Source organism: Phyllostomus hastatus, unplaced genomic scaffold (assembly GCF_019186645.2).
Source record: "Phyllostomus hastatus isolate PE091 unplaced genomic scaffold, TTU_PhHast_1.1 phas_scaffold_1066, whole genome shotgun sequence".
NCBI lineage: Eukaryota > Metazoa > Chordata > Mammalia > Chiroptera > Phyllostomidae > Phyllostomus > Phyllostomus hastatus.
In genome coordinates this window covers 29,635,595-29,651,413 of record NW_025334004.1, presented here as the reverse complement: position 1 = coordinate 29,651,413, position 15,819 = coordinate 29,635,595, and the positions used below count along the sequence as shown (strand labels likewise).

At 45.9% G+C, this 15,819-nt stretch overlaps 1 protein-coding gene across 2 annotated transcripts; it reads right to left on the bottom strand.

Annotated features, from left to right (window-relative positions):
* Nucleotides 1-5,128: 5,128 nt before the first annotated feature.
* On the bottom strand, nucleotides 5,129-15,819 carry BUB3 (BUB3 mitotic checkpoint protein). Of its 2 annotated transcripts, none has more exons than XM_045854341.1 (8): nucleotides 15,723-15,819; nucleotides 15,081-15,275; nucleotides 14,511-14,580; nucleotides 12,434-12,585; nucleotides 9,598-9,756; nucleotides 8,141-8,318; nucleotides 7,671-7,887; nucleotides 5,129-5,468 (listed from the first exon to the last, which is right to left on the bottom strand). In XM_045854341.1, the coding sequence occupies exons 2-8, from the start codon at nucleotides 15,273-15,275 to the stop codon at nucleotides 5,459-5,461; spliced, it is 981 nt and encodes a 326-aa protein (XP_045710297.1). In that variant the 5' UTR covers nucleotides 15,723-15,819; the 3' UTR covers nucleotides 5,129-5,458. The 2 variants fall into 2 exon arrangements, with proteins under 2 accessions (XP_045710297.1, XP_045710295.1); XM_045854339.1 differs by lacking the exon at nucleotides 5,129-5,468 and adding an exon at nucleotides 6,338-6,686.

Sequence of the window (15,819 nt, the reverse complement as noted above, 5' to 3'; positions counted from 1 at the left end):
AACTGGTTTTCATCTAAAGTTGAGAGCTGGTTGCCAAATTGATCTACATTACATGGAAGGCTAAGTCGTGTGTCATGGTTCCCGAATCACAGCTCTCTAGAAATCACAGTCCACTCCTGTTTTTAACCTTCAGACACAAACTACAGGGGGGTCTGCAAAAGGTTTACAGTTGTACGTACATGAAACAGTTTACTCTTCTTGTATTATGTATTAACCACTGTATTCGCTTCCATACAAACTGTAAACCTACTTTTGCCGACCCATACTTCCCAACCAAGAAACCAATGAATGCCCCACGATAATTCTAGAATGAGTTTTGGGGGTATCCTTCGAAGATGAAAGCGTTGTTGCAACACACCACTGATCAAGGGCAAAGTACCTTTGTACTCAGTGGTCCAATTGGTATTTGTGGCCACCAGCACGGCCGCTTTCATTTCTCCTGTTAGTTCCTAAGCAACGTAGCCAGGTGCCGTTCTTCAAGGAAAGTGCTGTAACTAGTCCTAATAGATTAAATCAGCACTTTCCCAAGTGAAAGGTGACCTAGAGACATTTCAAAGACTGAGTTAGGGAATCAAAGGAGAACTGTGAAACTGGTTATGGTTTGCTTCCTGGGTGACAACCGTGATGTTTCATTTTTAATACACCTAATCTATTGGGCGCTATTAACACATACCTATTTTCCCAGGGGAAAGAACAACTCCTGTTTGGGCACGCAGTTTGCACCCTGAGGACAGCACACACACGGAGAACGACTGCCATTACTTTTGTAACGATGGCTGATGTCACAGTTCAAGGAGCGGGGACTAGGCTCAGTCCCTCCCGTACGACCTCGGGTGCTGCCTGGCTGTTTCCCCACAAGTGATCCTGTCTGTCTCCTCCCTTCCCTCCTGCACCTTATTAGCCACCCTGACGTTGAAGATCGGGGACCATTCCAGGAGAGAAGCGGTGCACCACCGATGCGTATTTCCTGAACAAACGTGGACGCCACGTGAGCACAGACATGAGTGGGTACAGTCCTTGAGAATGGGGAATGGGGCGAGAAAAGGATACAAATGAGGCTTCAATTATGTGCAAAGTTTTATTTGAAAACAGAGATGAATACAGCAAAATGTTAACATTTTAAAATCTGGATAGTGGGTTTATGGATGTGATTCTGAGTTTTTCTAAAATAAAGTGTCACATTTAAGAACTAGGAATCTCACAGATATCTGAGAACCACAAACCTGAAGTCAGCTAATAACTGCAAAGTTTACTTTTTTCATCCAAAGAAAACACAGATTTGCTATACTCGTATATAATTCCATGATTCCGTGGTATCTTCATCTCACAAACGAGGAAACGGCTCAGAAAGTAACCTGTCAGTGAGGCAATGAATTAAGCAGCCAAGTCAGGATTCATGGCCAGGTCCAAAGGCTGGACTCGCCACACTGCCCGGCCTGACAGACCAGCACATGTGGTTCCAGAGCAGTGACAGGCCCCTAGGTGAGGCAACACTTGACGGCCTTGCTAGACTATTCCTCTTTGAGGTACGACCAGAAGGTTCTCCAACGGGGGCCTCCCACGCACATCGCCTCCCCCGGGGCCTAGGCTCTCCCGGCACCTGCGCTAACCAGTTGCGTGAGCTGAGATTTAAGAGCAATCACCAAACTTAACTGCCTTCTCCACTAACAGGGTTGTGAAGTTGAGGACCACAGGTCAGCCAAGACCTTGAAAACGAAATCTGGTCCCACTGTTGTGTCATATAGCATGTCCCAGTTTTCTGACTGTGGGTTTGTTCATCACCACCAGGCATGCTCCCTGACCCAGACTGGAAACCCAGGGAGAGGAGGGGCTTTGTCCTGCTCAGCCCTGGAGCCCCAGCACCCAGCACCCAGCACCGCGCCTGGCATTCAGCAGGTACTAAGTAACCGTTCCAACAGTCAAAGACTAGATGGTTTTTAAAAATAAGGCAAAAACTGAAACACGGAGAATCTTCCTAACACATTAAGAGTATAAAGCAGGATTCTTGTATATAACCCCAATTCTATAAAATTATCGGTGCGGCTCAGCTGATTGGGCATCATCCCACAAAACGAGAGGTCACTGGTTTGATTCCTGGTCAGGGCACATGCCTGGGTCGCAGCTTCACTCCTGGGTCGGTTGGTGTGCGAGAGGCAACCAATGTTTCTCACATCAATGTTTCTCTCCCTTTTCCCCTCCCCTCCCCTCTAAATATACAATCTTCCAAAAGTAAGTTAATGAAGTTATATATGCTAACTGGCCCACAGTGTTGCTCAGGAGCGTACTAACCATAGGCAAGTGGGTACCTGCGGCCTCTCTGAACGGCCAGAAGAGCCAGCCTGGGCAAGCCGCCGCTCACAACCTGTCACCAGCCGTCTGAACACCTGCCCGTGTGATACTGGGGGTGCGCACGTGAAGTCCACGCCGCTGAACTCCCCAGGGCCAGACTCTTCTTCGTCACCATCTCAGGGTCTGCTGCATCCGGGCTTCAGATACTCTAGTGGGTGCCCAGTCACCCATCACTTCCAAGAACACCGAGGACACCCCCCAAATAAATGCCAGGAAGCCGCAAGACCTGTACCCTCCATCACACCATCTCAAATAAAACTCTTCAGATCTTCCCCCGGGCCTTGTCACGTGATGTGGCTAACAAGCTTGTTCATGGAGAGACACGCACAGGAAATTCTGATGGATACACACCAAAATGCTATCTTCTACTATAGAACTGTGTGATGATGTAATTCACTTTTTGCATGCTGTCTTACATTTTTCTGCAATGAACATACTAAATGTATATTAAATGCTTGCTAAATGAATTAACAAAGGTCCTATGCCCAGTGCACTGGACACTGAGTGACTCCATTCAAAATTACCTTGAAAATTATGTTTAAATAGGACTGTCTCGATCACTCAGTAACAGGAAAGTGGCCCAACATTAGGCATCGGAGTACACAAAGACATGTGGTTCCTGCTCTTGAAAGAACGCAGTAGGGGAACACAACGTACAAACATAAAATGTTAGAATCCCAGGCAGCGCAACTGCCAAAAGCGGGTAAGCAGGCGACGCTTCCCCTGAGCCGGGAGCTGGGAGGGAGAGCAGGCTCCCCGGGGACTACCGCCGCGACGGCGGGCTTCGCGAAGTCGTGAAGAGGGGGCCTTGACCAGCACCTGGCAGGGCTCAAAAGGAAACTGAAAGGTCAATTCAGAAAAAGAAACCCCCTCAGCAGACTGAATCTGGGAGTCAGCGTGTGTGTCTGAGCAACAGCGCAGCAAGCAGCCTGGCACTCAGAGTGAAAGAGTTCTGGTGTTTCAGGGGAAGTGGTAAAAAGTAAAATGCAGCGAGGTCAGAGGCCATAATAGGACAGAGTAGAGGCTCGGGGTCAAAGAAATTTGTGGAAAACGGGTTAAACAGTTACAGGCGTTTCTTTACTTCTGAGTTCTCCAAGCTCTTAGTAGGCGCAAGTGCACCGAGTCCCCTCCCACCAAGGGGAGAGATCCAGTGGTCTCTAACCAGAGGAATCCTTTTTCACCAAAGTTGTAAGTGCATAACAAAACACTTAGGAAATACGAAGTCAAGTGACAAAGGCAAAACAATGCAGGGCTTGAAGAGCAAGGTAAATGAGCTGGCTGGCCTTAGTCCTTCTAACAGGGCCTGGATTCCCCCAGAACAGAGAAAACCCCGCTAACACGCCCTCAGTTTCCACATGGCGGGACTCAGACCCAGACAGTGCTGCCATCAGGACAGCCGCACCCACTTGTCAGGGTTCCCAGAGAAAGTCAGTCCCACCCTGCTCTCCCGGGAGCAGCAGCAGGAATGGTGGGAGCAGCAGCAGGAATGGCGGTCCCTTCCTGGGGAGCGGCAGGCCTCAGAAGCAGCTTCCCTTCTTAGAAGGCAACGGAAGGGCTACTACTGTGAGCACTGGGAAACACTGGAGGACCCCAAGCACAGCATGACAAAAAGAGCAAGGGTTTTTGAAGTCCTGTGTGTTACGGAGCAGTCTGTTCAAGTTAGAGGTGGCAAGGCATCTGTTTAAAATCAGGTCAGGAGACCATAACCAAGATCTCTTCTGTATTGTAAATCTTTTCTCTACTATACACACTGTAATGACCTCTGTGGGTTCTGGACCAAAGTTCAAATGCACTTCATACCTGGGTCGCAGCTTAAAGGTTTGAAAGCCACTGTTCCAGACGAGGGAGGATTTAGGGCTGAAACTGGAGGGTCCCCAGCTCTCCTCCAGATGGGCACAGGGGACCCTTTGAGACAATGGGATAGTAGCAGGGGGAAAAGAAAAAGAAAAACGTAAGAGACACTTAAAAAGAGAGAAGACAAACTGGGTGCCGGAAACCAGGGAAAACGCGAAGATACGACACCTGGGTTGCTCGTTCGGGACGAACTGTGGAGGAGAGCTGGTGACAGGTCCCCAGGGGAGGGAGGGGACACATCTGGGGGGAGACACTTCTGGTTTCAAGAGACACGAGGACACCCAGCTCTCCCACACGTCAAAAGCATTGCCTTAATTTAGTCACCTTTTACGATACGGTATTAATTCTCTTTCAGTTAAACATTTTAAATGTATGCTCTGTCCTCAGCCAAGCGGCTATGACTTCGAGCAGCACATCATCACCGAAGAACCAACACCATCGGTTAGTCTCCGGCTACTACATTATCTACCATCCCAAGGGCCTCACTTATGGTTTAACGTCTGACGGGTAAGTACAGCCGGGTCTGTCATGTGGCTCTGTGTGTGTGCACACGACGGCCGCACCAGCACAAGGGCGTGAGAGCTGCGTGAGCTGTAGTGCACCAGCACTTCCGGGAGAGGCGTGCCAAAGGGCGCCCATCAGCTGCCCTGCGGTCTGTGCCCATCCCATAAAGCTGCTAAGTCGGCTCGAGAGCCCTGCTGATCCAGCGAGCGGGCACGAGGGAAATGGCAGAACTCCAACAGATCACTTTATCCAGGACCGAATCCCAACGTACATCAGAATAGACATAATTAAATGAGGCGGCGTGGACCTAAAGGTAAAATGTCATCCCTACCAGGCCCTTGATGAAGGCAGCTCTGCTCTACAGAAGCCTTTTTACAGAGTAAATTGCATTAATTACCAACATTTGAAAACATCCAACATGTAAGGGTTCTGAATCTCTGATTTATTAAACAGCATGGACATAACAGGTTCAGATTATTTTACAAAAAGAGCTCAAGCTGCTCACAAAAAGCGACTGGGCCTGCTGGGAGAAAAACGGTTCTTTGACTACTGCACGAGGACACCAAGACTCCTCATCCTACACAAAGTCAGCATGAAAGGGCGCAGACAAGTTTTGTCAGACAGAAAACAGAGAAATCCACATACTAAGTAACGTATCCACAATGACTATAATGCAGCCCTTAGGGGATAAGAATGTATTTGTAGGAAGGAAAACAAATCTTTCCATAGAGAAACCACTTTCACGAGATGATTAGGTGGACCTGCAATGAAGAAAATATATTTCAAAAGATGGATTCAGATTTACAGTTTTTACTGAAAATATTTAAAAAATAAGACCTCTCTCTGTATCAAAAGAATTTAAAAAATACATCACGGATAAAATGAATTTCAGTAAAGGTCCAAGCCCCATTCAGAAACATACATTTGCACATAAGTAGAACAGAAAGTTTGAAAATAGCAGTACTATTTGGAATCACTTAGCTAAGCCAAGCTCAGTTCGTGTTCTGCTCCAGGGCATTACATTGAAACGAATCTCATTCTCACTATAATTTTTTTTCTTTTTAACCTTAATCACCAGCGGCTGGGCAACTGAAATGGACATGAGAACTATATAAATGTCAGAAAAATATGTAAACCTCATTAATGTTTCCAAAAATTCATTTAGAGATAGAAACAGGTCCAAATAGATGCCTGTCTAAATGTACTGCAATTACGTTACAATTATTTTTCCAAATACACAGATATGCTCTGTCTTTTCTCAGCTCATTACTGACTCAAACAATTTGCCCTTCTGGGATCAATTGTTTGCTAATAAATAATTGTTTACAGTCACAAAATGATGTTAGGAGGTTTTCTTATTAGTTTTCCTTCTGCACCCTAATAAGATTGAAAACTAGCTGATTCCCAGGAGTCTAACCTTAACCTCGCTTTGTTTAACAGCCCAGGAAATGATGAACCATCTGCTTCAGAAAATAATGGACGGCCAAGAGGAAATATTGTTTAATTGTAGATTAACCTCCTCATGAGGCAGTCTGAAGCAGCGTTAGAATGAGCAACTATAACCAGCAAAAGAAACAAACCACTAAGAGCCTTTTATTCTACCATTAAAGGTCCAGAAAAAATGCAAAGGGATTTTTATTATCTGTGTTTATTTACAAACATTTACTTCCACAGTGGAAACAAAATCAGCAGGGTCAAAACTGCTTCTCAAAAGCGTCGTCACTGCCCTCCAGTTCTGTCTGCCCAAATACCTTTAACGCAGCAAACCATCAAACCAGCTCATGCACTTAAGTGTTCGTTTAAAAAAAATCAATAACAACCTCTTATCCATTATTTTCAGGTTCTTATAATATTAAAATTAACATTTTCCCCTGGTTTCTTTGTTAATAGTAATAAATCCACCATTAAGGAGTACGAATTGTTTTATTATCATCAACATGGCACTTAAGTAAATGAAATCTTGTCAAGTACATGGTGACCTACAAGTTCAAAAGAAAAAAGAACAGCATAAGATCAAAATGGCCGGCCAGGACAAGACATACAAAAGTGAGAGAGCAAATGTAAACCCAGCCCTTCACCCAACAGGCTTCACGTGCGAAGTCTTTTCTCAAGTCAAACCGGGAAAAGTACACACGAGACTGAGTTTTTAAAACTCTGCCCCCTCTCAGGGACTCGACCAATTCAGCCAGGGTGCTGTACCATTTTAATTCAGAAAAATAAAGGAATCCTGAAAACATTCAGTTATTCCATAAATATTGATATTAAGGGTTTCCTACAAGGGCCTGGGTACAGAGAGACAAGGAACGGGACAGGACACCTGGGGTAGCTATTTTTGTGGTTTAACAAGTGCCTAAGTATCAGTTTTCCCTTAAGCCTGGGGCAGGCAATTAAGTACAGAGCTTTGCCCTGTTGGTACCAAACACTGTAAATGGTCCTCGCCGTCAACCAAGAGCCATGGACAGCTGTGAAGATTTCAAAGCTCAGGAAATTTACTATTCCAGGTAAGGCCGTATTACTCTGGGTTTCCAGTAAGACCTGAAGGTCATTCACTTTGTGTAAATACTAAAGAAACAAACTCGGTGGAGAGGAAAGATTTTTGGCACTTCAAATTCTTAAAGATCTTAAATAGAATTTGCTTAAATAAATTATTCTTGAATTCCTCAACTTAATTTTCAAGCAATGAGCTAGTAATAACTCCAGAGATTCAAATAACAGTGCCCATTCAAGAAGAATGAGAGTTTGACATTCTTCTCTACAAAACAACTAGGCACAATTTTATCCGTCAGACGTCTATCAACCTACGGATATTGAAAGCTTGGGAGAACAAGATAAAATCAACTCCAACCCTACAGTCAGCTGTCATATCGAGCAGGCATCAACAAAGCTATTCATGAGTTTAGAAAAATTAATAAATCCTGGGTTGAATGCAAGAAAAGGCTCAAATACAGGTGAAGCATACTCACTTGGGTTTTGTTTCTGCATCTGTCACTTGGCGAATGAAGATACCATCTTCAGGATGTTCCGTGTCATCCATTTCATACATATATGATGATGCTATTGCGAGTGTGGTCCCATCATTACTGAAGGCAAGCGACGCGATGCTGGTGGGGTACCGGTGGAACTGGCACAGTCGCTTTTTGTTAAACGGGTCCCAGATATTTACAAATCCGTCAGAACCACCTGCAAGTGAATTTGAAACAGTGAAATGGTCCTTAAAAAGCAAATAGAGAAATAACCATTATCTTTACAAATGGTTAATTTTTAAGATCACAGAAATTACATTTCCTCCCAAGTACTGTACCAGATTTCCCTGAATTTCATTAAAAGCAAGCACAATTTTTTTAAAGCTCTTCCTAAGCATCCATTTCTCATGTTCAATAGCAAAATGATGCTATCTTAGTGACTAGACATAGGTTAACATGCCATACTTTACCTGTGGCAAATGTGTTGTGGATGTTGTGAAAGGAAATGGCGTTGACCGGGTAAATCTGCTCAATGTTGTTTTCTTTCAGCCTGTGGCACTTGAAGGCGTACTTCTTCTTCTGCACCTCGGGGCTTGGGTCCAGGTACTCGACCGCCACCCGGCCTTCAATGGAGCTCAGGACGTAACCCTGCCAGGCGGGCACCAGGGAAAGCCAAAGATGGTGAATTCAGCTTCCAAAAACAAGGGACTAACACCCAAATTCAACCCACTCTACAGGAAGACTGTACCGGAAAGGAAAACAAAGTATGGCCGGGTTTTAACGAAGTGCTTAAGCTGTACCAGCCTAGTTATAACTATTCCAAAATTTTAAAGACACTAACACTTGTTTTGCTAAAAAAAAAAAAAAAATAAGGCTATCATCACTTGTTTATGTCAAAAGTAAAAGGTAAAATATAAAATGTACATTTTGTTTTTTCTTTAATTCTTCAAGGTATGAAAAAGATTTACTGAAAAACTGCTTATAGAAAAAAAAACAGTAAAATCTTACTTTTAGTGAAACTTCCATTATAAACTAGAGATATACTCTAACAGAAAATTTTAGATATAAGACATAAAAATACTTAAAAATGCAAGCATATTTTAATCATGAATTTAAATCTCTGAAGTTTCAAATAACTGCAATTTCTTATCTTCAATGAAAATTCACAATACTGTGGGTGGGGGGTGTAATCAGTATTTGAGGTACTGGCCTTTTAAGATAGAGGACCCAGAAAATAACTGGCACAATTGCTTCAAGCTCCACAACCACTAAAGGACACCCATAAACTTCCAAGATATCTGCTGTTTTTAGTGACTTTTCCACATGCAAAATTCCTGCAGCAGCTGACCACACCACCAACTCCCCTTAGAACTTTAGGGTTTGATGATGGAAGGGTACCCCACCCTGTGCATCAAGGGCTGGTCCCTATGAGGGACACAGCCTCTCTAATCTCAGGGGTATTCCTGTGAAAAATTTCAAGTTCTGGGCTAGACTTGCTACAGAACTCTGTCCTGAGGTTACCAAGAGGCCAAAAGAAAAAGAGAGAGAAGAGCAAATCCCATAATCCTTCATTTCCAGACTCAAATTTGAACTCACTAGTCTGTAAACTGAAGTCTGTAGTCTGCAAAACTCTCCTTGATTACCAGGTACCTGTCAAGCATCCTGACCCAGGTCTGGTAAGGAATCAGAGGGCCTCCATCAAACCAATGGCAAGTCACTTAGCCTCTCTGGACATCAAGGGTGCCTCCAAAATTGGTTTAACCCACTACCGTTAAACATGAGGATGTCAAAAACATACCTAACAAATTCTAAATCACTACTCCAAAGAAAAGGTGAAATTTTTTAAAAGGTGGTGACCAAGTCATTACCATATAAGATCATATTACTTTGAAATTCAAAAACCGGGGGAGAGGGCACGGGCGCGTACCTGCTTGTTCGGAAACGCCCGGATGCAGCGAGTCTGGTACTTGAGGCTGGACTCGCGGCGCTGCTGCACGTAGCCCATGTTCCGCAGGTCCCACACCAGCACTCTGCGGCCCGCGGTGCCCACAATCAGCCTGTCCCCGGACACCGAAAGGGTATACACCTTTCAAGAAAGACCAAACTGGAAATCATCCACTTGTCTGAAAATGGCATTACGGCCTAAAATAAAGTCCACCAATCACAAAACCATAAAAAAGTTAGCTGATCAGGTTCCCAAACAGGTGTACCAAATTTTAAATACTGTAGTTACACAAACCAACTAATCACACAAAATAATAGACCCAAAATACACTTAATACTTAACCAGGTACCATATAATGTACATCCTAATTAACTACAAAAAATGCTGTTGAGGGCTTCTCTTCATTATTGAAACAAATTAAATTTTTAAACAACTTTCCCAACCTTGTTTCATTTAGTGACAATATAAATGTATAAAAACACTCAAAAAGGAGATGATAAAGCCATAAAACAATTCAAGATGGCTTCCAAGGGGCTTCTGGCTTTTCGTAAAACAATCATTTTCAAAGTTACTCTGCCCGGACCACCTTTGGAACAAGATCTCATGCCGGAACTCTAACACCCAGACTTCCCAGCTGCCACCCTGAATGCCCAACAGGCCTTTCCAGGAGAGGGAGGGAGCCGCACCAATTAGCTGCTTAGTTGCTTTGGTGCACATGAACTCAAAATTTAAAAAATATATAGTGTCTGGCATATGACAAAGCAAATTCTCATGCCCTGACATCATACTACATACTTAAAATAAGTTCATCTTTAGGAAAAATTTTAAAAGCATATTGTCCCGTAACAGTATTTTCCCCCTCATAACACCATTTTTCAATGTTAAAAAAACTTCCATGAAAATTCCTTTATAATAAATCATAATGTCATATACACAAGGTTCAAAGTGGTTAATTTCAAAAATGTTATTTGAAGACCAAATAGAGATAGCAAATTTATAAAAATGGTGGCAAAATGTATTTCCCTGATCATGTTAAATCTTTTTTTTAAATCTAGACTTCATATACAAAATTATTGCTGATTATTACTTTCTGTAAATAAGCAACTCTGATTTAATATATTTAACCCTGAAAAATCATTACAAAGCATGAAAAGGGTCCATAATATATGGTAAGACATCTCTTAAACACATCAAACCATATAGTCAATAATCACTAACATGTTAACTACATACCACCAGTCAAAAAAACCAAGTTAGGTTTAACAATGTAACAACCCAGCAGTCTCCACAATCTGGCCTTAAAACTCAACAACTATTTTGACCAAGGGAAAGATGAAGAATTAGACTCAAAAGAGTAGATTTAATATAGGCATATTTGCCCTGGCTGACGTAGCTCAGTGGATTGAGCGCGGGCTGGGAACCAAAGTGTCCCAGGTTCGATTCCCAGCCAGGGTACATTCTGGGTTGCAGGCCAGAACCCCCAGCAACCACACATTGATGTTTCTCTCTCTCTCTCTCTCTCCCTCTCTCCCTCTCTCTCTCTCTCCCCCCCTTCCCTCTCTAAAAATAAATAAATAAAATCTTCAAAAAAAATAGGCATATTTAATTAAATATAAGATTTACCAGAGTTGATTCAGGAAACAAAATGTTTGTAGAAAAATAGAAATTAACCTAAGTCACATGAAACACCAAACTTAAAAAATGCAGAATCTAGAAAGAAGTCCATTTATGATAGTACAGACTGGAAATTTTATCCTCGCTCTTTATACAGGTGACACAAGATTCTAACAGAGCTTCTACCCCCACTGATCATAAATCAGGCGAAACCACTGTCTCGCTACTGACTAGGTGTACACATCTATCAGAGGAAGTATTAAAAGCAGTGACATAATGAACCTTGCTGAACCAATAAGCAGCTTGATTCAGTGTGGCTGTCCATTATATGATATTCTGTCAGCAATTTATCACAGCTCTTAACATGCTACACACAACCATAAATCAAAACTAGAAACAATGCCATTATTTTACTCCGAACAAAGGTCCTGCCAGGAGTGGACTCGACGATGAAGTGACAAAAACAACGGCCCCTGGGACGCACTGCGGTCCGGGGTGCCGGCCGGCCGGAGCTGAGCGGCGTACGCACGCTGAGGAACAGACCAGGTGAAGGGCCTTTGAAGGGCTGCGACAATCGGCCTTTAAGACCCACTCCCCCCCCCCCCCGATCACGCCTGACGCGCACACAACAAGGACGCCCAACGACACTCGCGCGGCGCGGACCAGGCGGCCAGCGTGACGTACGGAGACTCCGCTTGGAGGAGCTGGGCTCACCAGAGCCTCCAAACACCTGCCAGCGCCAACAGATGGCCAGCACGCGGGTGCACGGGCCCCCTTCCTCGCCCGCCTTGAAACGAGGACCCGCCTCACCCTCCTAACGGGAAACTCAGTGAAGCCTCAGGTCGCGAGCTGAGTGAGGGATGCTCCACCCGCTTCTGGGCTGCACACGTCAAACCCCGTTTAAGGCAATCCAACAGTCTTTGCTAAATGACTTCTCTGAAAATCTCAGTCCTGGGACATAAAGCATCAGCAATACACGGAAATTTATTATCTAAGCTAGTGCTCTGCAGTACAAACAAACATGACAACTGACAGAAAAAATCTGACCAAAATAAATTTTCCTTTGTGTCAAAATTGTTCTATGTATGTGGGTTTGTAAAACAGACTCATCAAGTCTTAATTCAATATTCAATACCGTAGTCATCAATCATGCATCCAATCACCCCAAGGCCCACAGTTCCTATTGTGAATATAAAGAGCCTACCTTTTCGGGCTGCGAGAAGGTCCCAGCATTACAGGGAGTTCTGGGGTCCCACAACTTAACTGTCTGATCCCAGCTCCCAGTAACCATCACATTAACTTCTGGACAGTATTCAACACATCGGATAGGGGCATCGTGGGTTCCAACGAGATTTTCTATAGAAAAAAAACAAATAGTTTACTACACCTGCAAAACAAAAATTCAAGTGAACAAAAGAAGGTGACATTCATTCCACTGTAATGAATCCACTTCCACCAACTCGAAGCAAAACCCGCACCCAGAAAAACTTCTCCAGGGCTACAACAGTCGCCCAACCCTCGCCGTCCGCCTCCCGGGGCACAGCTGGACGCACTGGCATGCCGCACGCCGAAGGCTCTCCTCGCCTGACCCCAGATCCCCCGGACGAGGAGCCTTGTTTAACTCTGTAGGTCTGACTGTGTGCAGTGTGGGTTCTGACACATGGCAGGTGCCCAAGAAATACTTGCTGAATGAACAAATGAGCAGGTAACTTGTCCTCTGGACCTGAATAAAACTTACCACATCAAGCCAATGCTAACAAGAAACTTATTAAAGTGGCAATAGATTATCCCAGATCTGGGGATGAAGGAGGTGCAGTCTTATGATTAATCCACTTGGTTTTATGATGAATATTTCTTTTTTCCTTGTTTCCTTCTATTTTAAAGATTTTATTTACTTATTTTTAGAGAGAGGGGAAGGGAAGGAGAAAGCAAGGGAGAGAAGCATCAATGTGTGGTTGCCTCCTGCACACTGGGGACCTGGCCCACAACTCAGGCACGTGCCCTGGCTGGGAGCTGAAGCGGCGACCCCCCGCTTCGCGGGCGCGCACTCAGTCCACTGAGCGACACCAGCCAGGGCCTCCTATTCCAACACATTACCTTTTTCCTTCCCAATTCAACTCTTCACCATCTCACTCATTCATTCAACTAACACCTACTAAACGTCTACTATGTGCCAGAATCTATGCCAAATGCTAAGGATGCAACACAGAACAATATGTGGTCTTGATCCTCTCAAACAGGAAACCTGTTTAAAATGTCACTTAAACAAGAAAAAAAAATCTCTTAAGTTCAGCAGTGACCTTCAGAGCATAAACAGCTAATTCCCTTAATTATGGTCTCCAGCATCAAAAATGTTTTTAAGTTTGCTTCTCAGAGTTTTTTCACTCCTAAGTCTTCGAGCAAACAGGACCCAAACCTGCAAACCAGCGCGCCGTGTAGGAGAGAGGCTGCCGGCAAACAAAGCCCAACACCTGCAGCCGTGAGCGAGAGCGCAGAGCGACTCTCCTGCACACGCCTCTCCTTGACTGGCTGGTTTCCTGACAAAAACTGTGCCCATCCTCTGCGCACCCTCCCACTGGCCGACTCACACTCCTCTGGTCGTGTCTCTGTGACGTGCCAGCTTCTCCGAGGGCATCAGTGTCTACCACGTGCACATTACCCCCCCAAATGGGAATTTTTAAAAAGCTCTGCTACAGAGCCCTGTGCAGCTGGGCTCCATCACAACCTCCGCTCTGCACCAAAGTCACCGTAAAAATCAGGGTAAGTCATTTCCCATCTGGCCTCTAAGACATGATTATCTAAGAGAAAATGTGCCATCTTCTTATTCATCCAATAAATGTAATAATTAAAGCACATTCTAGGCTAAGTAACGATATGAAATTAATATAGTACCAGGACAGGATGGCTATTTATCACAGTTTTTCCAGGCCTACCTCCCCTTGTCTACACTACACTGACTTCTGGAGAGAGAACTGAAACCTCAGCCCAGAGGTCCCACCCACTCGGGAGGCTGAGGTAAAGGTCGGACCTCAGGGCCCTGCCCGGACACAGTGGCCATGGGAGATCAGAACGGGCTTCACTGAAAAAATACACGCACACCATTTAGTGATCAGTAACTTAAAACGGTTTACTCATCAAAACAAAAAGTCCTAGATATAGGCCATTTTTGCTTGTATCTTAACCAACCCAGGAACCAAGCAATTCAAGAATGACTCTTCCTAAATAAATACACTCTCGTGCACTAGCTGAGAAAACAGCAAACAGGTGAAAAGCCGGATTACCTTGATCCGTGTTCAGATCATGCATTTTCAACTGATGATCTAATCCCCCACTCCAGGCATGTGTTGGATCCTGCAACATAAAGTGCCAAGTCGTTTAAAAGTTACAGAGCTTCAGAGTGTTTCCAAATTCCAGCCAAGTGATCGGGCTGTGCTCACGCTGCTGTAACGACTCACCCTCAACAAAAAGCAGCACCAAAATAAAGCAAACCTAAACTACTGTCAGGAAGTTCAGGAAGAACAGCCAAGCAGACGGACATTCCTCTTTACGGGCAACCAGGCCCACCGTGAAATAAGGCGGCCACGTTTGATCGTCGGGCTGCAAATTTCAAACACATCTGTCCTATGCCAAGACTGCTGGCGGGGCTGTCCAACTCCCCTTTTAAGGGGAGACGGAGTGTCCGACCTCTGCATGCCCCCAGGGCCACACACCAGTACCTGGCGCGTCGGGGGTACGTAAGCACCTGTCCAGACAACTCCCAGACAGCAGCCCCCGCCCTGCACGGGAAGAGAGGGGGTCGCTCCCCCTACCGCGGGACCCGGGGCCCCAAGACCGCAGCAGCGGGCACCTACGTAGAAGGCGCAGTCCAGGACGGCGCCGGTGTGCTGGTACTTGAGCCGCATGGAGTTGGCCGGCACATCGTAGAGGCGCACCGACGTGTCCCAGGAGGAGACCAGCAGGAACTGGGAGGTGTTGGGGCTGAACTTCACCGAGGAGATGCCGTCCTCGGGGGGCTGGTTCAGCTTGAACTCGTTCGAACCGGTCATCTATGGGACAAAGCGACCAGTCAGAGGCGCCCCACACCCCGCGCCCGCCGCCCGCGAGGGTACCAGGTCTGGGGCTCGGGCTGTCGCGGGCCTCCCCACGGACCTGGAAGGCGACACTGACGGGGCTTGTGCGCCTGCGCGAAGCCCGCGCGCCCACCACGGTCGGAACTCTCCCCTCCATCCCCCCCACCGCCCCAGAAGCGCCCCAAACCGCCCAGCCCGCGCCTACACACCCCTAACGCCAGCCCCCCGCCGGGCCCGCCGCAGCCTTCCCCCGCCGCGGGCTCCCGCACCTCGGCCCCTCCCCTCTGGGGCCTGCAGCCCCAGATGCTCCTAAAATAAAAGCGGGGGGAGCGAAACGTGTTCCCAGCGGACGGCTCCGCCAGCCCCGGGCCCGGGGAGTCCCCAGAGAGTCTGCTTTCGCGCCCCGTCGTCTCTCCCCGCTACCTCGCTTTCCCTTCGGAATCGATTTGGTCGTCGCTGGCCGCCGCCTCGCTTCGCTCGGAGCACTCGCGGGCTATGCAAAGTAGGCGGGGGAGGAAGC